The sequence below is a fragment of the Phalacrocorax aristotelis genome, chromosome 5 (genome assembly GCF_949628215.1).
Source record: "Phalacrocorax aristotelis chromosome 5, bGulAri2.1, whole genome shotgun sequence".
Classification (NCBI taxonomy): Eukaryota; Metazoa; Chordata; class Aves; order Suliformes; family Phalacrocoracidae; genus Phalacrocorax; species Phalacrocorax aristotelis.
In genome coordinates this window covers 50,574,119-50,601,582 of record NC_134280.1, presented here as the reverse complement: position 1 = coordinate 50,601,582, position 27,464 = coordinate 50,574,119, and the positions used below count along the sequence as shown (strand labels likewise).

At 41.2% G+C, this 27,464-nt stretch overlaps 1 protein-coding gene and 1 long non-coding RNA gene across 5 annotated transcripts in view; one reads left to right on the top strand and one right to left on the bottom strand.

Moving 5' to 3' along the window:
* CHKA (choline kinase alpha) overlaps positions 1–13,676 on the bottom strand; it is a 23,003-nt gene extending 9,327 nt beyond the window's left edge. Inside the window, exons 1-3 of one of the 3 annotated variants that reach the window (XM_075094428.1) lie at positions 13,202–13,675; positions 9,243–9,354; positions 2,140–2,193 (exon numbers count right to left, since the gene is read on the bottom strand). In XM_075094428.1, coding sequence (XP_074950529.1) covers positions 2,140–2,193; positions 9,243–9,354; positions 13,202–13,536 — 501 coding nt within the window. In that variant the 5' untranslated portion in view covers positions 13,537–13,675. Of the gene's footprint in view, positions 1–2,139; positions 2,194–9,242; positions 9,355–12,827; positions 13,057–13,201 lie in introns of those variants that run through there. The other 2 variants (XM_075094431.1, XM_075094430.1) reach the window with 2 other exon arrangements.
* On the top strand, positions 13,649–27,464 carry LOC142057762 (uncharacterized). Of its 2 annotated transcripts, XR_012660738.1 has the most exons (4): positions 13,649–14,568; positions 14,648–14,781; positions 22,155–22,280; positions 24,402–27,464. It is a non-coding gene; the product is annotated as an uncharacterized LOC142057762 (long non-coding RNA). The 2 variants fall into 2 exon arrangements; XR_012660737.1 differs by having other exon boundaries at positions 13,649–14,781.

The window sequence follows — 27,464 nt, the reverse complement described above, 5'->3', positions numbered from 1 at the left end:
CCTCTACTGTAACAGAATGGTCACCTGAGAACAAGTCCAATGAGAGCTCTAGAATACCACCATCTATGTATGTCAGGCACAAAGGCTTCTTCTTCATAATACCTGATGGACCTTTTATCAAGTCTCTACTCCACACACCACTGTCAAGTGTAGGTGTGGAAATAAACTCCTAAAGAACATTAGAAAATCCTATAGCATACTTCATATGGGCACTGAACAAATCTAGGTATCTAAACTCTTCAGTTAAATGTTTACTTGATGACTTTTTTAAAGGATCAAGCATTGTAATTAATTAAATTATGTACCCCAATGTCTTCAAATACTTTGCAATATACTTATACTGCCAAGACAACAACCTGCTGTTTTAAGCCCTGAAGCTCTCAATTTTCATCAGTTTCAAACAGATGTCACCATGAGCACTTGTATATAAAACAAGCTTCTGGAAAAGATTTGACTACTCACTTTTAAATGAATACTTAGATCTGAACACTGCATCTCAAACCTAAGAATTATAAATGTTCTTTCAAGACTTTCCCATTACACAACTCCCATTCACACAAGGAGAGATCAAAAGCCTTCCTATATTTTAGTTGGAACTGAAGCTTCTGGTTTTTTTGCTTCAACAAAAAGCTCACTACAAAAATATATGAGATATTACTATTTAGAGGAAAATTACCCCTAACTACAGAAAAACCAAGGTAAAACATAGATAACCCCTGTTAAATGACCTTATGAGCTGACAAAAGACTATCCCATCTCAGCTGTCAATCACCAGGCAGCTCAGAACAGCTACAATGCTTTTGCTAGTGGATCCAGAACATTGAGATCATCCAAAGGCTTTTCTTCTCTCCAAAGGATGACATTAACTCCTCTGATTAAACCTACCCACAATTTTTATGTTGACTCAAGAAAATGAAATCCATCTTGACAGGAATTCTTGAGTATACTGCTCCAACAGTGAAATTCCAGCACTATGAGATTAATAGCAGAAAGTAACAACCTACCAGCATAGAATCACTACTTACAGGCAACAAATGATGACAATTCTGAAGTTCAAAGCCTTGTTTCCTGTACTGCAAAACTTCTATGAGCTGCTGGGAGCAGGGTGGGGCTTGTTTGGGTTTTGTTTTCTTTTATAACTTTAGGAACTTTTTTTTTACTGGATTGGGGCAGGGGAGAAATCAAAGTACCTCCATTTGTCATCTCTAAAAAAAAATGAGGCATCAAACCAATAAGTTTTTCAGCTCAGTCTTGGTTCAACCAATTGAAGCTGTTCCAGTAAATTGAAAGTTCAACAAAACTTCAAATGCCATCATTCAACAACAAAAATTTTGAAACCAGTTTCAACTCACTAGAAATAAACGCTTGAACTGTTTCAGATGGCATTCCCAGAGAGCAGAAAGTACAAGGGGAGAAAAGCAGCACTTATCAAACAAGTAAAATGGTCTCCCTAATCATTGCCAAAAACATTACAGAGCTGAAAAACAATAGTACATAACAAGCAAAGCATCTGGCTAACATGCTGCAATGTTATCCCTTACTGAAAAATATATTGCCAGGGTAGAAATCTAAATTACCAAATCCTGTTCAGATGACTTTATGAAAAATTACTCAGTTAAACATTATGCTGCATGAGCAGAAATGGTTCCAAATGCACAAGCTTTAAAGCTTGCAGAACACAGATGATCCAAGCACAGTGCTAATCAGAAACACTTCATGTTCAAGAGGAAGGTTCTCTCCAGCTCCATATACTTTCCTCAGAAGAGTTCATCAACGCATTATAAAATAGGGATTAGATAAAGCAGAGTACTGATCTTCCTCTAGTAAAGAAGAAATAGTCTTGTATTAGAAACAGCGGTACCGATACCGATGTGAGAAATGGTAAGAAACCATTTAGGGTAGAATTGGCAGGGTGTTTCTTGTTAATGCGGAATGTTTAAATTTTTCCAAACTATGTACAGACACTCACATTATAATGTTACTTCTATGAGCAAATAAATTTATTTTCTTCGTTACAGTTTATGTTTCTAGAAACACAGCCCAGACACCAGGTGGAGTAAATAGTGGTTTAGAACAAGCAAGATCACACTTCTCTATCAGCTATAAAATTCTGTGAAATGAGCAAATTTAATTACTCACTTGCAAGTCATTTTCCTTCTGAGACTGTACAGACTCTCCTTTATTACAGGACCTCTATGAATGAGAAAAAGCAAACACAATGAGAAGATGAAATTTAACACAGTTAACCTGTAACCACCAGAACAAAGGGAGTAGAAGTGCCAGCTACGATTAACTAGATGTTTCAGAGTCTTGATCTGTGCCAGCTACAGTACTAGTATCCATCTGACTTCTGCCCACCACACTATTTCAACAATTCCAAAATCTTTCAAAAGGATGTGCCACTGAGACCAAGCCACTCCTGTAAGTAGCCTGAGGGATGATTTTCAGGTATGTTTTTATTGTTTCCCAGTATTTCAAAAGAAGATTTCAATGTATCATAAGCTTAGAGGAATATTTTTATTTAAGAGAAAATTAAGTCCCTCAGCATGACATCTGGAATAAATTCCTTCTTGCAGCTAAAACACTTAAGAGACATATTACATAAAATTACATAAAAGTCTTAGAAGGACTTTTAGAGGCGGCATGTTATGTAGCTCACAAAGCACTTGCTTTTTTTCTATTACCTCATTTTCCAAATTTCTTGTGACTAGAATTTCCTTATTTACAGTATGCTGTCTAGGCTGTATCTACAATATAACACTGGCCATGCAAATCCAAGATTTTTCTTCAAATGAACTGCCATGTAAGCTAAAGATGCCTCAGTGAGAACTGCAGTATACTAGCAGAACTTTAACAAATTCCATGCATAATGTATTGTGCTAGGATTGTTAACAGTCATTATAAAGTAGTTTCAGAGTATCAAACCATATCATCAGCAACTGAACCCTCAATGGCACATGCTTTTAATAGAGCTGCGCATTTAAAATTCAAGATGTAATAAAACCCTTGTCCTTTAAAAGGCTTGAAGGTAAGGAAAAGAGAAAGCAAATATTTGCTTAGAATTAGCGACAGTTTGTGGCTGCTATTTATATTGCAATTCCACCGTTGACTGTTTAAACCAGACTAGCTTTAGAGGCCCATAAAGGTAGCCTGCACCTTCACATTCTGAACAAAAACATTTGATTCATAGAACCATGTGCATACCTTTCTGTTGCAAAGCTCTAGCATGTCCAAAACAAGGGTGGAAATATGAACTTAATGGAGTACAGTTAAGCAACACCAGCTGCCTTAAGTACAATACAACAAGCTAATGATTTACACAAGCTATGCAGTTACAGTATTTCAGAAGCTATAGAAGAAGTATAGTTAACATGAATCGATAGTCTTTCAGCAAGTACTTCCCATTCAACTAGGATATGTTTAAACCAAGACAGTATTAAAACTACTATTAGTTTATATTCCTTTCAAGGAAATTAATAAAGGCAAAACATATTCACTAAAGCTAAACGTGTAACTACTCAATAGTATTAAGGTCATATACAGAGGGCTTCTCTGAACAAGCATGTCCTATATCAATACCACTCTTGCATCTTACAGATTTTTCTTGAACAGTCAGAAAGTTACTCACCATCCAGGAGTCTTTCCTGATTAATGGTGTTCTCAGAATGGTTCAGTTCATCAGAAGGTAAGCAGATTAGGCTTTTACCTAGAACCTGAACTGGCATCCACTTTCCAGAAGTCATACTGTATAAAGAGCTAGCCAGTTCTAAGAGTCCACCTCAAATTAGTGTCGGAGATAGCTTAATGGCATCTACTGTGCCATTAGAAAGAGACAGTTAGGGATGTGTACTGCAGAGTCATCAGAAAAGGAGACTTCTGCGGCATCCCTTCCTCTTTTCTGTTCCCTCAGCATGGAGCATTAGTGTCCAGAGGAGAATGAATACAAAGTAATTTCTAAGTAACTTGCAAATATGAATGGGAGCTTGGAGAGGATCAGTCTTCACAAGTGGCCATGTACTCAGCCTAGAGCTCAGAAAGTCTGCAGTACATGTGGTCAAAGAGAACAAAGTAAGCAAGATGCAATTTTATGTAACAGAAGTTTAAGAGTTTAACTCTTAAGAGTTTAAGAGATGTTAAAGTGGTAGGATTTGATTGTTTTCTGACTGTACAATCACTTATGAGAACAGCGATTCAAAGGCAAACATCTCGTACCATGACCTACATATTTAGCTCACATGCTCTTGACTAAACCAATCAAAACTTCAGTTTTTCCATACGCTGTAGTAGCTCACTCCAACTTATGTCCAATTCTGGGAGCTATCTAGTTCCACAGCAATGAGGAGATTTTAATTACCCAAATAAGAGAATGATTGAATAACCGCTGGAGGTTTTTAATCACTCTCTCTATATGGAAATACTAACTAGAAATGGATGTGTTTTACTACTTGAAGGCTTCTTTAAAGATTTGTTCAGTGCTTCTGTTACTTTGGGACAGTTTATTCTCAAAGCAGATTAAGAAAGCTCACTACAGTTTTAATAAGCTATGTGCACAGAGACAACAGAAGTTGTTATAGTGTCTACTTTGGGATCATGTAAATTGATTTTAAGGCAGGACTTCAAGTACAAGATGAAAGTCCTAGAATGGGAGGCATCACATATTATCTGATCTGTGATCAGAAGACAACCAGACAGTCTTTATACATCTGGTAGTTTGACACAAATTTTGAGTTAATCATTTTCTCCCTAATGCCCCCAATTTATTCCTCTTGTAGCTGGAAGATGAGCTCTGCTTCAAACATCCCAAATGATGTTTGTCAGGAAAACTCTGTATAGAGGAGGAACTTGTAACTTCCCCCCCCAATAACCCTTAGCTCTGCCCAAAAATTTAAATCTTACATTATAACTCCATTTTCCTGAGTTTACTCAGCTTTAGTAGTTTTCAAGACTTCAAAATACTGCAGTGCTTTTATTTAGACAAATCCCTAGGAATTCAAATCCCAATGAACTACAGCATTACAAGGAACTGCCTGAGAAGTTATAGGCAACCTATGTGGGGAAGCTTTCCTTAATTCTAGAAACTATTGGAAAACATCAATTTGAACTTCAGGGTATGGGAACACAAACAGTCTTGGAATCAGCAATAACTATTTCTGCTTCTAAGAATCTGCTGTTGACTGATCCCTGCCAGACCTGAAGGAACTGATAATAATTTGAAGTCCTAGAAGAATAATTCCCAGTTCAAGCCCTACAAAAGCCACAAAGACATCTCTAATCCTCTTCATTTCAAGTTACCATTCTCTTATGAGGGAGCAGAGGAAAGGAAGGGGTAGTACTTCGATATTTTGTTATTGCCGTAAACATTCAGATGCACAGACAGTAGCTGGTGCTATTTAAGCCTTATTTTTAAACAATGAAATCCAGTACTAAAGAAAATGAAAGCTGTAGAGAATGCTCCAACTTCAGAGATCTCATACTATACCGTGAATCGTGTCTGTCACCTGGAAACCAGAGTGCTCTAGGCACGATCGCATGGGCAAGCCTGCAGCAGAGAACACATGCATATACAACTAAAGTGGTACATTACCCCCAGAATACCCTTAACGCCACCCAACACAAATATATCCCCGTAAGAGGTGCATGGTTTCTTTCAAGCCGTCTGCCAGTGCCAGGGATTTGTAGTTACTCCATGCTACAAACAGACATGGACACCAACAACCACAGAAGACGTTGATAATTACAGTTACACAGCAGTCTGCATTTTATTTAGTTACAAAAATAAAAGGCAGCAAGGCAGGTATGGAAAAAGATTTACCACAGAACTGTGGCAACCATTTATACTTATTTTGCATCTGCTCACATAGAAATTGAGAGACCAGAGAGAAACATTAGGTATACTGGTTTGGTTTTCCTCATTTATATACAAGATTTTGTTTTGTCTGTTGCAAAGTAACAGAGCCCCAGTGATTCAGAGTTCAAGGTTCTTTTGACATGTGTAAAAGAATGGGAATCAAACCCCAAGTTACCTTTTGATAGGTGAACTTCAAAGAAACTCACCTTAACTCAAGCTTTTCTTTTTGTTGATGCTATCGTATGTTGAAATCCTATAAGCATTTCTAAGATGTGGGAAGTTTTGGTTGTTCTGAATTTATGTAGATACACTCCAGTGATCTGCATATGAAATCCAATCTTAAAGGCCAGACATTAAATGGCATATTGCTGGAGAACTTTTGTTTCAGTTGTTTTAACACTGATATAGCCAACAGTTAGATGTTTTCTTGTGAGGAAGTTTTACTTTCAATGCTCCCCTTAAAATTTAGCAACTAAGTTGGAGCAAGAATAAGTGAAGCAGAGTAAGGCATTTCCCTTTTTTCAATGTAGAACATATCTGCATTGTGCCTCAGACATTTGAGTTTTAATGTGGTTAGTACTTTGACCTGTCACAAGCACAAATACTTGTCTTAAAAAAAAAGTTCTGCTCAAGGATATACTCAAGAGAAGTCCTTGATTTTTAAACACCCATGCCAGTGTGACCATTCATAATAATGGCCAAGCCAGCTCAGTTCATCTCCCCCCAGCTCCCCCCAAAACAGTCATGCACACAAAAAATTGGCTTAAACATATCAGCTATGACAGAGGAAGGCACAAAGCCTTCCCTCTGTGGCAGCTTTAGCCAACTGGCATGGTTTGTATTGGATGAGTTTCATGTACTGACATTTGTGTCTTCCAAGATTCACAATAAGCAAACTGGGGCTATTTTCAAACTGCAAAAAAGGTTCCTTTAAAAGGTGGCTCAGAGAATTACAGTGCCAGTATCATTCATTCTTAAGTTAGTATCAGGTATCTATTTTTTACTTGTATTCAAAATTTTAACTTACACTTGTCTGCACCAAATTGTTGTACATACAGAAGATTGCTAGATATCTACAGTATTTACAGTAAAGGAATAAGAAGAGCTGATATTAACACTGTTTTGTGCTCCAATTTCAACAGAAAGTAAAACGGACAAGAGTTAAAACATGCTACAAAGGCTCAAACAAACAAGTGATAACTACTAATACCCAGTGGCACTTACAATTAAGTCATTGAGAATTAAGTTGTGATTTTAACATAAGGTCTCAAAACTCAACTTACTTAACAGTGTCCCTTAATTTCTACAGGGCTTTGAACTTAAGGAAAATTACTGAAAAAATATCAAATTACACTCTCTTAACAGGCTTGTCATAAGATTCTGCTTATGCCACCCAGAAATTCATAAGAATCCTAAGTGAGGTTTTCAAAATACCCCAATAAAACAGTTTGCTTATATTGTAACTTGCATTTAAGGTAGAGGGCTGGAAGAGACAAATGTTTGTTGACAAAAATTGTGAACCTCAATGCAATCTGAAAGTTTTACCTTGGGACTTTCTCTGCTTACTTAACCTTTAGTGAACTGCACCAACAAGAGCAGTCATTTCACTGCCACTATGGAAATAAAGGAAGTTAGACATCTCAAAAGATCCTTCAACACCAAGAGTAGAAAGGTTAGAAAGTTATGAACACACTTTCAATTTTCAAACCGAATTAGTTCTGATTTTAGAGCCCAGAATTTTATTTTGATTTCTTCAGTAGATAGGGGCACAGGAAAAGCAAGTTAAAAACCCTAAGGGAAGAGGAGGGCAACCAAATTCTAGAGTCTACTTTACTTTTCCTTTGAAATGTAAGGGAAAGGCCACATTTCTTCACAGCTCTTAGGCAACAGAAGCTCTATCACTACAGCAGTTTTACAGCCCATGTTCCTGCTCAAGCCTTCTACATATTAAAGTCAGCATTACATTAAAGTCATTAACAGTTCTTAAAAAAATTCTTAGTATCAACCCTAGGAGTCATTTCTAAAACAAAGTTCTTCACCACAATTTTTTTCACTTTGTTTTTGGTTTCTCTTAAATGAAATGAAAGACTAAGCTTGAATTCAACTACACACTTTTCTTGTTTAACAGTTTAACTTTCCCAACACACATATGGTGGTATAGCCAAGCATTTCATGCTATTTCAAATTACTGGAATCTTTTACATATTTCTCATAAACTTTGTTACCACAGGAAAGTCAATACCTCACCTAGTATAATAAAAGAACACTTAAAGCCAGTTAAGTAACAGTATCCAAAGAGGTTTTTAATAGTAAGTTTGGTCAAGGCAGCAGAAGCAGGAAGAATGGGCTGAAATTTCAGGAACAGTCAACCTCCTGCAGATATGGGATCAGTTATTCAAAGCCAGTGACCGAGTACTGGAAAATATCAAATTAATGGATAATAAAACCAGACCCTCCAAGTCAAACAGAAACAACTGCCAACATCCAAATGTAATTTTATGAAGCTGCATTTTTTCGTAAGGTTAAACACTTATGATTATTTATTTACAATATAATCAAGTGTCTACCAGAGATGGTTAAGAGAAGATCTGCCCTACAGTCCTATGGTAACAGCCTGTAAGCTTTAGAAGAGATCACCTTCACAAAATATTCTTGATTTTAAATCTTACAATTTGAAATGGGATTTGCCAACCACTTCTCTTAAGGTTTGACAAATTTCAATGCTATTTACATTTTACTAACCAAATAAAAGTAACATTAGAAGAGTTCGACAAACATCTGGTTAAGCTTCTATGCCAGCTACAAGGCATATCACACATTTAGGAAAGCATGTTTGGAATGAGATGGCTGTACCGCATTGATGTTTGTGCTTTTTATTCTAACACTATAGATGAAGTTTTCCAGCAACACAAATTACCCATGAGATCTAATAAAATGCTTGAGCATTGTAAAAGTTTGACAAAACCTTCAACTTTAATCTCAAAGATTCATAAATGCTACCAAGATTAAAACTAAGCAGTTAAATCTCTTGCAATCTTGCTAGTTATGCCAAAGTCCTACATACTGTACAGAAGCAAACTTTAACAACTTTTCAGAAACACCACAGTCCAAACTTAACACCATAAACAAAACATTACTGATCAAACAGACAGCAAGTGAGCCTTCAGCTGATACACGCCAGTCAGGATCTGTATAGAAGGGAGTGTAAGTTCTAGACAATAACAAACTATAAAGAAAACTGCTTTAAGCTAGCAATCTACCCTACTACCACTAGACACATTCCCAAAAGAATAAAGCAGCACACACTTCCAGTGTGTCACAAATAAAGATCTCCAAAGATATTACAATTAAGCTACAGAAACCCTCCCACTCCCAAAGCACTCTACATACTCACCATCTGCAGGATTGCACCATATAAGCGCAGGAGAACTTTCCGTGGTTCATCTGCAACTGTCTCAATGGTATCAGGTAGCGAGCACTGAAACAGCATGTTGCTGAGGCCACCTCTATCAAGAGAAAAGCAAGTTTATTAGCAAACTTGGATGCCCATATGTGTTTCGTTTTCTACAAATTAGAGGTGCTCTAATCATCCTTTTAGTATGATTAACTGATCTACTCTAACATGAAAAACAACTTTCCAATGGTGCCAATAACTCATAACATAAGACTTCAGTAAAGAAATTAATGCTTCTTAATGCATATTTTGCCATCAAGATCTACTGATCCAAATTACAGCTCAAGCTATGAACTGATGTAAAATGCAACAGGCAATTACAGTAAGATGTAGGCTTCTATTTAAGTTAACTATTCTCAGGACTTCTAGAAAGTGATGCTGGAGTCCTGTCAGATATACTTGGTTACACAAACAAGCAGGACGACACCAGAATAAGCTTAAAGAACATGCAGTGAGTGTAAAACCCTAAGTTTGAATTCAGAGCTGCTACCACTGGAATGGCAACTACAAAGAATAGATACAAAGATTTAACCTGAATACCTGTGCTACAGTATCACTGATTAAAGTCTTACCAATGCTATCATTCTTAGGGACGCATTTTCAATTTTGAAATTTACAATTAAAGCAATTCTTTAGTTTAAAGAAACTGCTTGTATATTTGCCAAAATTAAAGTCACCCTCAGAATTTCATCAGGTAAAACACCGACTAGGGAATCCTGCACTTCAGTTGTTCAGTGGTGATACAAACATGCTGGCTTTCCATGTAGTTACTGTTTTACAACAGCGTTGTTACAGGAAAAGCTGACAGCACTCATTTTCTACAGGTTTATCAAGCTAGATACTAGCTTAAAAGAGCTAAGTTTCTTGATTTCTAGTAGACCACTAAGAACTGTAAATCTACTCAACCCACATTTTCTTTACTACATTGTCTTTCTGCATCCTCTTCATTATTAGTATGTTCATTACGAAGTTTTCAAATTCCCCTTCTGCAATGGATTTTCCCTATTATTACTTCCTCTACTATAAAAGGAAAAAGTACTGAAACTTCTGCTTTACTTGCAAAACAGAAATGCAAATCAGCTCTAATGAAAAAACTTGTCTGTCTCACCATTAAAGAAAGAACTCTCAAAACCAGATACAATCCAAATGCAGTAGCTAGCAGTAAAGGGATGAAGGAGCACAAATTTAAGTAGTAAGTAATTTAATTGCAGCATGCTACATAACTTACTGTGGTAGCTCTAGAATTTAAATAGTAGTACCTCTGTTATGTTGCAATTTCCTTCACAAAGTAATGCAGTTTTTTGTAACACCCAAAACAAGTATTTAACATTACCTTGCAGTAAGCTTTGATTCCAGAAATCCATGGCAGATCCAAAATGCAGTTGCTAATATGCAGTTCTTAGTCCACACCTGACACTCCTTAACATTTTATCAAATATTTTTCTGGGTTCTCTTACAACACAGTGGGAAAGCAGTGAAGACTTTCTGGAGAAAAAGGCTACCAAGAAGTAGATGACCTGTACGTATTTACTGGATGATGATACAGAGAACAATGGCTGGCCTACACGTGTAAAGTCAATGAGAAGGAATAAATCTCACAAAGATAGGGTAAAACAGCAGCTGCACAATATGCTCAAGAAAGAAGACAGAAGAGAACCAGGTGGCTTGGCAGGCATCCAAAAAAGGATGTTTAGAGACAAAAGAAATGAAGCAACTTTGAACCATGAAGGTGAACAGGTAGAAAAATCAGACAGATGGAAAGGATATCAAATGAAGAGCAAAGCCAGACTATTTGGATGCAATCAGAACACTGGTTATTTGTACGACCTACATTTCTGGCTTCATTTAAACTGTGCTAGACAGTTTAAAAAAAACATTTGCCACCTTTTCTAAGCCTCTGATGTAGACTTTGGTGAAAATACCAATACTTAAATAGAAGAACTAAACACATTGAAACCCACTTTACAAAAAATAGCAGACTAGAGCTCAAAATCCTGTACAAACAGTTATGTTACTAAAGCATGTGCTCAGCCTGCATTCAGTGCAAAAACCCCAGAAACTCTTCTTTTTTATGCCTCTACAGACAAGTAGGAGTGTCTTCCTGAACTCCATTAAACAGAAGTTTCACTATAGTTCATTTAAGACTTCAAAAGTTACCTCTAATCAAGGAAATCCATATGGGAGTGTAATAAAAGGTTGTTGTTCTCCTGAAAAGTCAATAGACTCAGCACCTTGTTTAAGGGTCAAAAGGGCATATATCACTCATACAGATAAAGCTACCAGTTACTCTACTACTACAAATTACTTAACGGTAAGCCTTTCCAAAAGGGTCACCTATTTTCAAACCTTCCCATAGCTTCCCCCAAACCACAGCCATGGCAGCTAGATGTGTTTATATACTTGCATCCTGATTAGATGCAAATCTATTGCTTTGCCCTCAAGCAGTAAGGACTGGACCCCTTCATCCCATGGTACCAAGTACCTCACGGCTGTTCAGGAACATGATTTGCACTAATGCAGTCAAAATTGCAATACTGAAAGACGCATCGTAGAGTGCACACTGAGCGCTTGACTTTTGTGAAACTAGAATCAGCAAACCAATATGATGCTGCATTCTCCGCAGATAAGAGAGGTGAAAAGACTTCTGCCGAAATAAATGCAACTGCCAATTAGCATGGGTTTATGCATTCTTAAGTTTCAGCCCATCCCCTCTTCCCCCCAATCCCATCAAGCCATTCTGAAGTGGTGTCTCAGAGGGGACGTTTCCAAGAAATGCAGGAATAACTGTGCTAAAACTTAAGGCTTTAGAAAGTAAGTACCAGAGTCAGGAGTACACACTCATATGGAAGAAAACAGAATTAAGCAAGTCGGATTGCAGATGTATTACCGGACTAGTCTACTGTCTAGGAACAGTATCAGTCTTATAAAAAATTTCTCCCTTCATAAACTTATTATGATTGCATCAAGTGAGAAGAAGTGATTTAAAAAATAGAGATATTATCTGCACTGGTTTTCAAAGTTTTGCTTATTTTCAATAAGGCTTTTAAAATACATTTAGAAATTAGCATAACAGGTTTTGATTATATTTTTATATATCAGAGCTTTGTCAACAGTTTACACTCCCTTACCTAACTGGAGGTAGATTTGCACATATCTGTGTATCAACAAAAGTAGAAACAGTAGGAAAGCAAACTCAGGACTTGAGGGGGGATGATGACAACCATATTCTTTGACACTGTATGTGACTCTATGCTTGATCAGGTAGAATGATCAAGCACTGAGACAACAGATGACAAGCCTGTAAAAATGAAACTCTGAACTAACACCAGTTTAACTAGCATACGGGACTGATAGAAAAAAAACAGACTATTTAATTCCAGAAAGAAGGCAAGCGTCTCAAACACGCTACATATGGCTTCTAGAACATCCACAATTTATGTATTTCTGCTGCCAACATGCTGAGTCAGAAGTACTTGTTACTATATGTGCTGAAAGATGATTCAATCATCGATACACCGCATTTACCTGCTAACTCCTGAATTTCAGAACGGCCACTGCCACGCCAATAAAGGCACTCTTTTTCCCCCTCAGGAGGGAGTTCCGTGCGCGGTACAGCCGTTTCTACCAGCTCCATCGCACTTTCGCCCTCAAGGTCCGGGCCCCTCACCCGGCCCAGGGCCGAGGCGCTGCCGCCCCGCCCCGCCCCCCACCCCGGGGGCATCGATTGCGGCAGCGTCCCTGCTCCCCTCCGCCCAGAAAAGCAAATTTCGAATTAATGTTTTTTAAATAAAAGAAGTGGGGCAGGGGGACCCTCCCCTCCCACACCTCCCGCCTCAGGAAGCGGCTCGGCCTCCCAGCCGGCCCCTCCCCCGGCGCCGCCCGCCCCCCTCAGCGCTGACCTGATGGGGTTGATGCGTAGCTGCTCCTCCTGCAGCCCCCGCCAGGCCCCCGGCAGGAACTCCTTACACCACAGATACGCTTTGCGCCGCGTTCGGAGGTCGATCGGCGCCTCCTCCTCCTCAGGCGGCGGCGGCGGCAGTGCGGAAGGCGGGATGGCGGCACCCCCGCCCCTACCCGCCGCCACCAGGTCTTTCCCCTCAGGGTCGGCATGAGCCAGCGGTGAGGGTGGCTGCCCCGCGGCGGGGAGGACGACGCCGCCCCCGCCGGAGCTACAGCCGAGGATGAGCCCGAGCGGGGAAGGGTCGGTTTCGCCGTTACAAAACTTGGTCTTCATGGCGCGAGGCGGGCGGGCGAGGGGGCGATCGGCGGCGGCCGTTGAGGCCAAGAGTAGGCGCTGCAGCTCGTGCGCTTTCGTTCTCCCACCTCGTGTACCTCCTCTCACCCTAAGTGCCGGCGGCGAGTGAGCCGCGCGCTCGCCCCCGGCCCCCGTTTTTATAGGCGGCTCAGCACGCGGGCCCGCTCACCTCACGCTTCGTCTCTCTGTCCTGATTGGCTCCTGGCTTCCGGCTCCAGCCCAGGGAGGTGGGGGGGAAGACTTGCGAGCGCGCGCGCGTGCCTTTTCCCAAGCGGCCAGAGCGCCTGTGCACGAGGGGCGGGGACGGGGGGCGCCGATTGGCCGGTTCCCCGGTCGTCGTGGTAACCGAGCGGGCGCGCGCGCGCAGGGCCCGGGGTGGGATCGGAGTACCGTTGGTCATGACACCGGTGGCGGCGCGGCCGCCCGGCCCGGCCCGACCCGGCCCGTTTGGTCCCCGCTTCCCCTTCCCGCCGAGCTCAGTCGCGCGCCCGCGCCCCTCTGTGCCTGCCGCTGAGGGCTCGGTGTCCACCTCCCCGCTCTCTCCCGACCCCCGGCGGCCGCCGCTGAAACATGAGGATAATTGAACGGGGGAAGGTTCGGGCCGCAGCGGGGGCTCGACCGGGGTGGGGAGGCTGAGCCGGAGGTGAGCGGTGAGGACAGAGGGAGGGAGCCGGCTGGGGCAGGGCGCCAGTCACCCCGCGGTGGGCTGCGCGGTGGAGCTGCCTGCCTTCTGCCTTCGGTTATACGGTGTTTAACTGAGGCGGTGCTGCCTCAGGGCTGGCCGTGCCAAGACTTCCTAACGCGCCGGTGTCATTCACTCCCGTGACTTGGCTATGAAAACATGCGGGAAATCTCTGTGCTGTACAAAGTGTATTGCAGCAATCAACAATATATTTAAACTCTGCTTCTTACGGAAAGTTACTCAGTTACTTAGTTATCATGTGCGAGGGCTGATTCATGCCTATGTGGTAAACTGGTCTCTCCTGGCTCAGGAGAAACTCAAACAGAAAGGTAAGCTACGAGAAGAAAAATATTTTCCACATGCAGTGCTTCAAAGTTGAGTTTCTTTGTTAGTTTTGGCGGTGGAAAGATGTTCTCCCGTTACGGGAAATGTCAGCACCTGCGCCCTAGTCCTTTGCAGTGAGTGAAGAGTGTCGGAGCAGTGATGTCGCAGCCAGCTGGAAAGAGCCGCAGCTTTCATGGCCCTCCTGCTGCCGGGGAGGGGTGAGAACATTGCCTAATATGTTATATTGCCTCGTCATAAATAAGCAGTAAAGGAACAAATCACCTCTAAGCTTTGGACTACCTTTGCACTTCCTGAGTTTTTCCTCCTTTGGCTGTTCTCCCTTGATAGTCTTACTGTATATAAGAGAAGCTTGTGGGCTCTTTTAATAACAGTTGCCATTATTGTGGTAATCATTGTTAAAGCGGGGGATTGCTGGGTTGTGAGGGACTTCCTTATACACTCCTTCCCTCATGCCTCCCCAAACTGTTCCACTGCATGGGCTGCTCCCTCGTTTTGTCTGCACTCTGGTGCTGGAAGCCTCGCAAAGAGCCCAGGGATTTTCTGTGAAGCAGCAGGAAAGCTCCAGAAGTGGCTTCAGAACTGCTTTGTGCTGGCCAAGCAGGTTCAGTGCAACCAAAACTCTTCAAGTTTTTATAAAACACCTTAATCTGAGCTGAGATGGCAACGCAGGGCTGCGGAGAAGCCCTTTCTTTTGACAGTCCCTGCTGAAGTGCCTGACAATGTCACTGATGTTGAATAGCTAAATACCAAAAACAGTTCTGCAGATGGAAAGCTCATTCTGCAACAAATGCTGATGATGTCTTTACATGTGGGAAGAGGTGGTGAAAAGAACAGGAAAAATTGCCTTTCAAACTGGCCTTTCTGTTCTCAAGTGCTCGAGCTTCACACTTCGTCATAGCAAGAGCAGCAGGACTTTTTTTTTTTTCCTGATTAGAGTTATTTGATTGATTTTTTCCCCCTGATTGCTGTCAGGGTAGAAAGAGAAGGCAGAAAAGTCAGAGGAAGAAATTATTTGTTTTTCCGTGGGTAGAGAGAATTCTATTTGCTTTTACCAGAAAAGAAAATTCCAACTTGTTGATACTGGCCACTTCACTGATGTTTGTTCATACCAAATCATAAGCTTTGGTTCAAAACCTCAAATGCTCTCTTTCAAAGCCTCAGAGAATTTAGAAGGAGATAGGAAAATTATCTTCTCTATTTGTTTTATATACTTTTGATTACAACATACCCTTTTGTAGTGTTAGTCTAGCTTGGGTTTCAGTCCCGTAATGACTTCCGTTTTGATAAGTATCCTGGATCCATACGAAGCCCATACACATATTTCCTTTAGACATTTGTTCTGCTCATTACATCATTTATTGTTTTAACACTTTATTAGTAGTTAGTAACTCATTGTGACTGATTGCTAAGTTTACAAAAAGCACATAATTCACTTGAAAACTGTTCAGAGTGTTTTACAACAAACACGGTCTATCTTCTGGGGATAGAAGTATGTACAGTGCAATAAAGGCAAGAACAAAGCAGTAGAAGAACTCATGATAGACATAAAGGTGAGTAAGCATAAGGGCTTGCAGGTTTAGTCAATACAAAAGCATATCAGTATGTTCCTTGCCAAAATTATTTCTCTTTCATTATTCCCAGAAAGTAAATGTTGGCTAGGGAACTCATTGCTGGTTAAGATGACTTCCATCTTTAAATTGTGAGTCATAGTTCTTTCAGCCATGTTATCCCACCACTGTGCATTTCAAATGTGGTTGATTTGAATGGGCAGGAAGCCATGTGGCAGCAGCGGTATGAACCTGGTCTTACTGAAAGCCTAGGCAGCAATGCCAAAGTTGAGTTGTCTTAAGGCATGATGCAAAACCCAGTAGAGTACGTGGGAAGACAAGTACTGGGTTTCACTAAACACGAAAAGAAATTATGTTCTGCTCTTACCCAAGAACTTTTCTGGTTTGGCTCAAAGCGTGCAGGAGGAGCAATGTATGAGAAATTTATGCTGCACTTCTTAATCCGGTATATTTTAAATGGAGCATTCTAGAGCTACTAAGATGGTGCTTTTTGTAAGTTTTAGATCCACGTTCAAATAAAATGGGTAAAAAAACCCAAACCTATTTCTTCTACGTGTATATGTGAATTTTTTTTCTGCTCCTAAGGAGGAATCGATTAGACTTAGATAACGCATATAGTCAAATTCAACAAAACTAAGGCTTCTGCTAACATCAGAATGTACTGAAACCTAAAAGGCATCAGAAAAAAAAAAACTCAAAGAAGGGAATTAAGTACTTAAATGTGGGCTCAAATGCTCCAAGACTGAACAGTTAAAATGCTGGACTCAGGCTTGAGAAACCTGATTATATTCTCAGCAGCAACTGACCCCTCTTTCCATTTCTTGTGCACTAGAAGCACCTTGTTAGGTAACAATGCAATATCCTGCCCAATGGATTAGTCAATCAACCAGCCGCCTTTTAAGTGGCAGAAAAAAAGTAAACGTCTTCATGTTCCTGATGTCAGATTTTACACCATAGCAACCAAGCTGTGTTAGCACACTTTTTTTTTTGTAGGTGGCAGACATGTATCTATGTTCAATTTCTGATTCCATCTAATAGGTTAATCCACTCTAGTGTCTAATAAATGAGACCCATTAGGAGAATAATTCTTCAGCTGCCTGCATCCCCTAGATAAACTGGCTTTAAAGCCTATGAAGGAAGTAACAGCAAGATAAGTAGGGTTAGGGCACAGACAAAACACATAGGGACTAGTTATGCTGCAAGCAAGGTACAATCTGGACTGAGATCACCTCTTCTGGGGTGAGCAGAGGCTTGAGAATTTGTATGACCTCTGCTGTCAGTATGTAGGGAGACAAAACTGCTCACCACGGAAAACTTCCCATCAGACAGTAAAAAACAACTTTTTTTCCTCTGTAGTTTACTTTTCCCTCTACCCCATACCATCACCATGTACTCTATTACTTAAATGGCTGAACAGAATGTAATGGTCAGTGAGTCCGCTACTTCCTTGGAAGTGGTGGAGACACCTCTTCAGCAAGTCTTGATGGAAGTTTCTATTTTTCACTGGTTCTGAATGCAGTCTTAATCACATGTTCAATCAAGAGAGGGCATATGTCTCTTTTCTATGTCAGTATAAAACCATTTGTTATTGTGTGATTTACTAAAGCTTATTAGAATATTTTTTTCCTGGTTTTCTGAATACTTGTATATCTGCAGCAAAGGGAGTTGCAATGGGATGGATGCATTATTTTATTCACCCCAATTGCATTGGTGCAGTAGAAATTGCTTATTGCTCACAAAAGAGCTACATCTAGAATTCCAACTCCTAAAGCACTTAATTTTCTTTCACAAGTCTTTCTCACTATTATGCGAAGCAGCAGTGGGTTTTAATGGCAAGATCAAATGCCAGCTAAGGCGGATCTGCTACATGGCACAGAGAGAATGACACTTTTGTAGGAGGATGCAGATACTTATTTCAGCTGAAAAGCTTGCATACTTCTTAATAGCAGTTGTCAACAAACATTCTTTGTGGACCAGTAGCAGATTGCTGTTGAGTTTTTTAATCCCATTCCTGAAATTAGGCTGAGGCCAGAGATTTTGATGTGGGAACTGTGCAGTGATTGCAAGTGTGGCTGAGAGTCCAGGGCTGTCCTTGAGTCCCTCAGCCTCTCGACTCACCTTCTCAGCGTACTGCTCACAGGGGAGCATTTTGCGATAGCAAAATACTCCTAGCCTAATTCCGCATTAAAGTTGCACTGGGAGCAGGGAGCCTGCTTTCATTTTTCCTTCGTTCTACATCTGGTTAGACCCTTGACAAATTTTAAACAACTATTAAGGTTGCTGTTTCTTATTCCCTGCATCCAAAAAATGCTACTTGGAAAGCCAGGAATTATGAAGGTTCGAAGTTGTGTAAGTCACTTAGGCAAGATGCAGCTGCAAGAGAGAGGCTGCACAGCTGTCCTACCTTCCTCTTCCTAGTGATAGGAAGGGTAGTGAGATCACAGCAGACAACATTCTCCTAGATCCATGTCTCCAGCAACAATACTGCATGGAAAAATAGAAAATAAGCAGCCTAGGGAGAATAGGGGAGCAGAGTATCTCACCCAAAGCCCCCTTTGCTCATCGCTTATCATGAGAATTTGCAACGTCTTCTGTGCTTTGACCCTAAAGGAAAGAGAATTTCAGGACTAAATTTGAGATGATGATGGGTTGTTTTATTTTCCTTCTGTGTTTGTTTAACTGCTAGCACAAAATACCAGTGAAAAACTAAGGTGCAGCTTTGGCCCCTGAAGTATACCTGCCAGAGCACACAGGGTTAACAAGGGCTAAAGATGAGGGATTTACCCTAGGCACTGAGATGGTATTTATATGTCTCCTGTGAACGCAAGGGAAGCGTTACGCCAGAAAGCAGCCCTACCGAAAGGATAATATGCTCATTTATTTGTTATGTTGGTCTAAGATAACCACAAAGACCTAGAGCTTGTACAGTGCCAGGTACTCCAAGCAGTATGCTAAGATAACATTACTTGGCTCAAGTCCCAGAGAATTACTTTTCTTGGAGTCAGACTGACCAAGCCTCTATTATATTACAAGTTACTTAATTTTGTACTCTGTACCAATTTCATCTCATTGGAGAAACACAGCTGTGGAACTTTCTCAGGACCTCAGAGAGATTTAAAAATCCAGTAGGAATTAGTTAAATATTCTCTTATTTCTTTTAAAAACTCCAGCTTTGAAACTCCTGGTTGTGTGGGGTACTGTGGTACATTAACAGCTTCAGACGCAGCTGCAACCCACAGAACAATACACCATGAGGTATCACTTCTAATACAGTCCCAGTTTAGTAATCTCTCCCTTGAGTTCAGGCACTTCAACATCTGTTCTACTTTTGGACGAACATCAAACTCTTCTACAAACCTATCCCAGCTCCCCCGATCCCCAGCAGAGTTCAAGAGTGCAGCCACAGTCTTTGTCAAATGAGATTCTTGAAGCAACCTCCCCTCCCAGCCTGGGGACTGCGCAGAAATCCCCTCACAAGGGAGTCCTCCCAAGCTATGCTCAAAGAAGAAAACAGTTGCTATAGTAACCAGTTCTCTACCTGCGCTGGATCAGCTCTCTCCTCCTTCTTAATCTTCTCTGGTTTTATTAGTTCTGGGCAAGAAGCAGCTTGTCAGGTCAGGGCCATGCTCGGTTCTGCCGGCTGGAGGAGTGGGTGGAAAGCACCGCGGGGTCCTCATGCATCAGGTGGTCCTTGCTTGCTCGCTTTGCCTGCTGGCATATGTCCTGCATGAGGGTTGCCACCACTGTTGTTTTGTGACACAGCACCCAAGCTGCAGAAGAACAGGCTCTTTGCTTCCCCTTGTTGTCTCCTGGCTTGCTCCTGGCAGCCCTGCTGCTCTCTTGTCAAGAGCAGATCTGCCACTGGTCTGTAGGCGCACTTGCACATCCACTGCAGCCTCACTGGGACAGATTTCAGCATGCTAGTGGAAAAAGAAACTGAATCCAGTCTCTTTTCGGTGATAGCACATTTTTGTGACTTTTCCTAGGGTTAAAAGTGACCACAATAATCACTGAAAACACTCAGAAAGTTCTAAACTGTGCTAAATGCATCATTTCCAACATGTCTGCTGTGGCCAGGCCTTGGACTAATACTGCATTATGACTTCCACTGTGGAAGCGTATAGCTGGAAGCCAAAGAAACCCACTCTAAGGAAGAACATGCTAGAGCCATCTCTAGCTGTTTCAAGTGTGCAATGCAGGCAGATCACCTGCACAAGCTAGGGCATGTTCCCCTGACAGCAAGTGGACTAGCATGAGGGGAGTATGAAGTGGTGACAAGGAAAGGGGGAAAAAAAGCCGCGGAATTAATTACCATGGTTGTAATAATTGTCGGTAATAAAAGGTTGCAGAGAATCATGTAAGATAAAGCTGGTAATGCACTAGAACAAGGCATCAGGCAGTGTCACTGCTTGTGTTAGATGCTCAGAGCCTGTATGCTGTGAAGAACCCAAGCGCACTCACTGGATGCTTGCATGGACAGAGCAGGAGCAAAGCCAATTATAAGTCTTCCTTCTTATGTTCATATAGCTTCCATTGACATGATAGTAAATGCTCTATATTTAAACACAATAAAATTAAAAGACCCCAGAGCACACCCACATCACTACGTTGCTTGAACAACAGCCAGTAGTAAAATAAAAGCAGGCGTACATTTCTAAAACATTTCAAAATCTATTACTGATGCAAATAATGAGGTAGATCACAGACTAATCTTAAAATAACTTGGACTTCTAAAATATCTTTTTTTTCCCTCCTCTTTTGCTCATTATGCAACAATTTGCTATGCTAAGCATGCATTGCAATGGGCTAATACCAAGGTGAAATAACTGATCTGTGATGGAACTTGCAGTTCCAGTACTGCCGGTTATTCAATTGTGCTGCAGTTTTTTCCTGTGTTAGGATGTAAAAGGGTGGATTCCAGATATGGATTCCAGACACTGTAGTTTCAACTCGGGCACTGATTGTACTTAAGTAATTGGCATAGTTTTTATGGCACCCTGGCAGAGTTTATCATTTAAGCCAAGTATGGTTTCTAGCTGGTTATTTCCTCGTGGGCCATTAAGCCTCTGTCATGGGCACAATCAGAGTAAGGAGGTGGCAGACAGGAGTTTCTGAGTCTTTGGGGAGCCAAACCTGCAGCAATGGCAGCAATGGGACTCTGCTGGTAGAGCCTGAGGCAAGAGACATGTTCCAGGCAATAGCTTCAGCTACCCACCTCACTCAGGCACATTTGTTCCTTCCCAGTGATAACAACTAGCAGCCTGAAGTTAAAGAAAGGTCATTAAGCTATAAAATGTTTCCAAATACACAGCAATATGATTATTTATGGGGAAACGCCTGCCAAAGAAGTAGTCACTGGACTTAAAGCATACACGTGCTGAAGAGCAGTAAGGGTAAATAGAGGAGGATCAGCAGAGCAAAGAAGTTAAAGCATTTCAGGGAGCTGGCTGTGTTCTTCTTTGACACACACACACAAACACACACACCCACACACCCCCTTCTAGAAAACAATAGGTCTTGTCTGTTTTACACAGACACTGAGGATTTCTTAGCCTGTCCGAAGGGTTTTAACTCATCATTTCCAATTATAGGAGGAAACACATCACTCTCAATTTCCTGTGCTGATTTATTTTATTTGAAAAAACAAACAAACCAACCTCTTCCAAAAGATCAAATACCATTTGCAAAGTCAGTCCTTTGCCCTAGCATCTTTGACTAACAATATCTAACCAGATATTGTACAGGTCTTTAGACTTTCAATAATCTGTTTACTGCCATATTGACATAAAATGAGTGGAGTGGATTTTTCTGTGAAACACTCCATGTCATCCAGACGGCCTTCATTCAGAAACAATCACTGATAATGCCCAGGAGGTGAGGTAACTTTATATACAGCCAAAGTGATTTTTGCGATATACCTAAACTTCAAAGCTGCGGAGATTTTTACTGCAGTATTTTGTAATTAACTAATTTAATCCTACTTTGTTTCCATTTTGACACAGAAGAATAACACAATTACTCGTGATGACTAGAAAATGGTCACCAAGCAATTAATCCAGTTAGAAACCCCTAAAACCAGAACGAAACCCACTGCCTCTTTAACCGGAGCACATTGTACTGCATTACAGGTATTTAACAGATTTATTAATTAATTACAATATTATATCACTAATTTCTCCTTTCCATTCTGATGATAACTTGTGCCACCTGAATCTACAAATGCGGCTTGTTATGTATTAACCAGTCATCTGGGAATCTGATTGAGTAACACAGCAGTTGTTGCAATACCAAGACTCCCATATAAATCATGCCTAAGTCCTAAGTAAATATTTATTCAAATATTGATTCACATGAGAGATATGACTGCAGTTTAAGAGGTTGCAGGTGCTGGCTGCTTTAGAGAGGACCACTCCCTTCATGTTCATTTGAGATTCACATCAAAGTGCTCACTTCACTTTGAATTCAAGGGAACAGAGCATTTCCCTTCATTTTTGATATTGACATGCTTTATATCAGAACTATTTTTGAGGCTTTAAAATCAGAGGTATCACATTGTGTACTTAAGTTATTCAGTTATTTACACTCCAGATGGATGAATATCTGGGAAGAGGGGAGTGAGACACAAGAATTTATTTCTATATGGGACACTGAGAGCAGGGGGGGACACAGGTTTTTTTCCTGACATATAGATGCTATAACAACTGCAACCCAAAAAATCCAGAAGAAGGAATTTGAGGTGAAGGAAACAAACATCCAATGACAAACTGAAAAGCTATCTTCCACACTTTGGAAAATAGGAGTCTCTCTCATCAATTGGCGGAAGCTCAAGGGAAAAGGAGTGCCCCATCCTGTTTGTGTTTACACTAACAAGAAGTATTGTGAGCCACATGTACACTAGCAATCTGCTCTTCTATTGCAACACAGATACCTCCTTCTCTTAGCCTTGAATACAAATTGTTCTTCTGAGTAGGACAAACACAGATCCTTCTGGATACATTTCACAGTTCCAGATCTAAACGAGTTTCCCCAAAGCCTCCTGGGCAGTTCTGTCTTAGCAAGTCCTAAGCCAGCCACTAGAGAAAAGCACACATATGCTCCATTCCAACCAGTCTGAATAAGTGGACTGCAAATAACACAAGCCAGCTGGTCTAAATCTCCAAGTCTTGTGGATCTTCACTTCTAAGAGTGGCTCTGTAATTGCTATATTCACTAAACAAACTGTTAAGGAAAAACTTTTAATCACAGAAATGGAATTCCTGTTTTGAGCTATTTAAGAGAAGTACATTTACATCAGAAGAGCTCAACCTTTTAAATGTGGGAAGCCTGGCATACCTTTATCTCTTAGATTAGCTCATTGCTTTTCTTTTTTAAAGGCACAGAAAATAATTCTATGCATTGTCTTAGCTCCCAGAGTAACACTGTTTTCTTACTAATATTTGTAAGAGAAGTAGTTGGAATAAAAGCTTAGAGCATCACACCACATGAGACATGACATAAATCATAAAAGTTTGGAAGTAAATAACCAATACCTAACTAGTCACTGAATTCTGAGTAATTAGAGTCATAGAATATCCTGAGCTGGAAGGGACCCACGAGGATCATTGAGTCCAACTTCTGACTGCACACAAGGTGACCTAAAATTAAACCATATCTAAGAGCATTGTCCAGATGCTTCTTGAACACTGACAGGCTTGCTGCCATCACCACTTCCCCAGAGAGCTTGTTCCAGGGCTTCACTACCCCTTCAGTTCTTCAGTGAAGAACTTTTACTGACATCCAATTAGCCCCGCAAAATATTCTTCAAGTGACGCCTTTACTACTATACGCTGCTATATTGTACTACAATGCCATAGCACATGCAGAAAACCCCTGTTCCTTGAGCTGCTCTCTGCAGCCATTATTGTATTTAGAGGATTTTCTCACAGCTTTAGAATACACAGTAACATATAAGAGTTAAGATGTGTGCTTTCTGGGCATGCTTGAGATGGAAAAGTAAAAAAAATATATCTCTATCTCAGCAATTGGTTCTGCTACAAGAAATAATTCTAGCTCATTACCATGTAAACCAAAAGTAATTGTGATTACAGGCCTCCACATTAACAGAAAAAAAAAATCCCACTTAATTCTGACTCCATCTGACAACATCTGTAAGACTACTGTCTTAGGTGACAGTCTTAGAGAACATTCAAACAAGAAGAAGCTCTTTCAAGCACAAGTAGTTAATCTGTTTTCTTACTCCTGTATTGTAGATTTCACCAGACGTTGTTTTGCAAGGCTCTTTGAAACCAGCATTTCTGCCAAGCAAGGAGCTAGCAGACAAGAAATCTTTTCCTTGGGGAATGGATGAAAAGGCCTACTTAAGCCAGAGAGGTTTCCTTCTTTCACTTGTGCCTGCCAAGGCTGTGACTGCCAAGGCTATTGCTAAAAAGGTTTTAATTCAAGGATAACTTGCTTAGCACACTGACAGGCAGAGTGCACAGGATCTTGATAAGATGCTCCCCATACAGATGTTTTGAAGCGTGCAGCTATCCTCTTGTCTTGTGACTTACCATTTCCCTCCTGGAGGTCTGCTGTCGAGGACCTGACAGACAAACACACAATCACATAGAATGCCAACAGGAGAACAGAGCTGGGCCATCTTTTCCCTGTCATTACACTGTTTGGCTCAGGACTTTGTGTATTCATCCTTAGAGGACACCAATGTTCCTGTACCTGCCTGGCAGTTGGTATTCCCTGGCACAGCCCCAGTGGTCCTGTTATCACAAGGAGGTGGGAGGCGGAAGCTCAGCAGTGATGGCCCCAGTCTGGGTCAAGTCATTCTGGCACTTGTGCATGACCAGTCTGTCAGTGCAGCCCAAGGGACACTGCCAATGCTGCCTCTTACTGCCCTTCAAAATCCTTTCTTGTGGCTACATGGCTAACTGCCAGAGAAAGATGCCACTCAGTTAAAGTTCAAACCAAGTTTGTAGCCAAAAAAGCAACTCCTGCTCCCTTCCAGCCCTGAATTAGAACGACTTCAAAACAAATAGAGTGACCTCAAAAAACAAAAATAGAAGTGCTATTCAATCACCACCTGCCTTCCTAGAAAATCCTATTTCCATCATTTGCACCTACTGGCAACCTCTACAGGGTCTCCCTATCAATGTCCTAAGGCTACACAGTCCAGCAAGCTAGCCCAGAATGGATGACTTGCTGTCTGCAATGTTTTGTCCTCCATACTGAGGTCTACAGGGGTCTGTGCCACTTTCTTTTCCCTATTCAAAAAACATCCATCTTTGTGTAAACTTGGTAGAGTCACAACCTTAACAGGACTTTCTTGTTCTTAATAGATTGTTCATTATGGTCTTCCTCTGCTCAACATCTTCCTATCCCAGTGTAGAACAACTCAGGTCCCAGGATCTCCAAGATTTTATTGGAGGAGCCCAGGTTCTTGTGTACAGTCAACAGCACCAAGGGCAAGGTTCACTTATCCCTGAAAATCCTTCAAAGAAGTGCAAATTTATTTCCTTTGACTATTAAAGGAACCCAGACCAGGCAGCTTGGGTGTACACATCTACTTTGCAGATGTCTAGAATGAAGATGAACACCATCCAAAGTGACTCTGCATGCTGTCTGAACAGGATTTACCTCCTGATTATTTTCCGCACAGTTCACACAAACGAAAGGAAAGCTAAGCCATGCACCATCAGCATGCCAGGAGCATGCTCGTTTTTCCAGTAGGAGGGCCAGACTTCCTTTTGCTTTGTAACCTTCGCAGCAGGGTCTCTTCCTTTAAAAGCATGCCACAAAGAAAAAAGATTAGAACCACCTAAGTTCAGTATACTGCTCAACACGTTGGGTGAGAGAGTCTCTGTTATTTCATTAAAGAGCATCTGCACTCCAGAAAGATGCGAAGTGCCCTCACGCGAACCAGTCCATGCATTTTCCCAGTTCTGGCCCTTACTGGACACACATCCTTTCTCTTCCTTGATTTCAAACTCGGCAACTTGTTTGTGACATGGTCCCCTTGAAAAAACAGAAGACTATCATGCACACACAGAGGAAGAAGAGGTGGCCACTGCTAGAGGCAGATACAGGCAGCTATAAAAACAACCCTGTCAAAAGCACGACAGGAGACAAGGGAGGTGTTGCTGATTTACACTGAGAGGGTGGGAGCACGTCAGGGGGCTGGGAAGAGGGCAGGAGGCCTGTTCTTAGACAGTGGCCAGGATTAGGTAGACCAGGTTGTTTGGGGTGGGATGAAGGTCTCTGTGTCCCCTTGTCTCCTCAGAAGAGATGTAGAAAAGTATCAGAGCATCGGCACAAAGATTCAGCACATGTGCTGCAAAGGCAGGACGGATGATATTTTCTGGTTTAGCCTAGCTGTTGCTTTTGGCTGATAACCAGTAAAAATAAAGCTTTACTGGTTTTATTACCACATCTGAGAGATCAGTGTGAAGTACAACCCTGCCACCAGGCAGAGAGTGACACAGTGGAGAATCTAATAGCTCCCTCCTATCCTTTTCTTTTAGACTGTGCTAAAATGGTAACACTTGCCTTATCTGCAAACTAACAATAGCTGTGCAGCAGCATAGGAAAGGTAAACAAGCCTTAAGTAGAGGGGATGTTGCCATTACCCCTAGGCACTGACTAAAGTTAGAGACCACATACTCTTCTAGGGAAAAAAACTGCAAAAGGAACCGATTTTGAAGTGTTTCTGACCTAAAACTACAGTCCTGTGGTCCACCATGGTCCACCTACAAATATCTCCCCCAGATTCTGATCACAGGCTAGCAAAATGACAGATTTGGAGTTTTTGCCTTTAAATCAGAATGCAGCCCCCATCAATAGCAGATAATGCTCTAACAGTGGATTTCATCTATGTGACAACAAAAATAAGAAAGAAAACCCTGACATCAAGCCAGTTATCAATAGACAGGTGAACTAACGTGCCCCCAGGAACTATACTGCTATAGAAGGGTTTGTTGCATATGGCAGAGAAGGGAGGAGGCAAACTGGAAAATTTCTGCTCTTTTTTCTGTGTTCACAGTCAGGCAGTTTGCAGATGATTGGTAAATTCTCTTAAAGCACTTTTAAGGAAAGGCAGAAACATAGTTTGGAGCATGCAGCTTCCTTGCTAGAGCTGCATTAATTCTGAATAGCTCTGCTGCACTGCATCATGCTAAGCAGAATGGGATCCCTCTGCTACTAGAAAGCTTTTGTCTACTTGTTACTGAAATCCCAAATGATATATTTTGCATGGAGTGCACAGTACTTGTACGATTCTTTTCCTATGCTACATCAATTTAATTAAAATACTGCAGTCTCCTGGG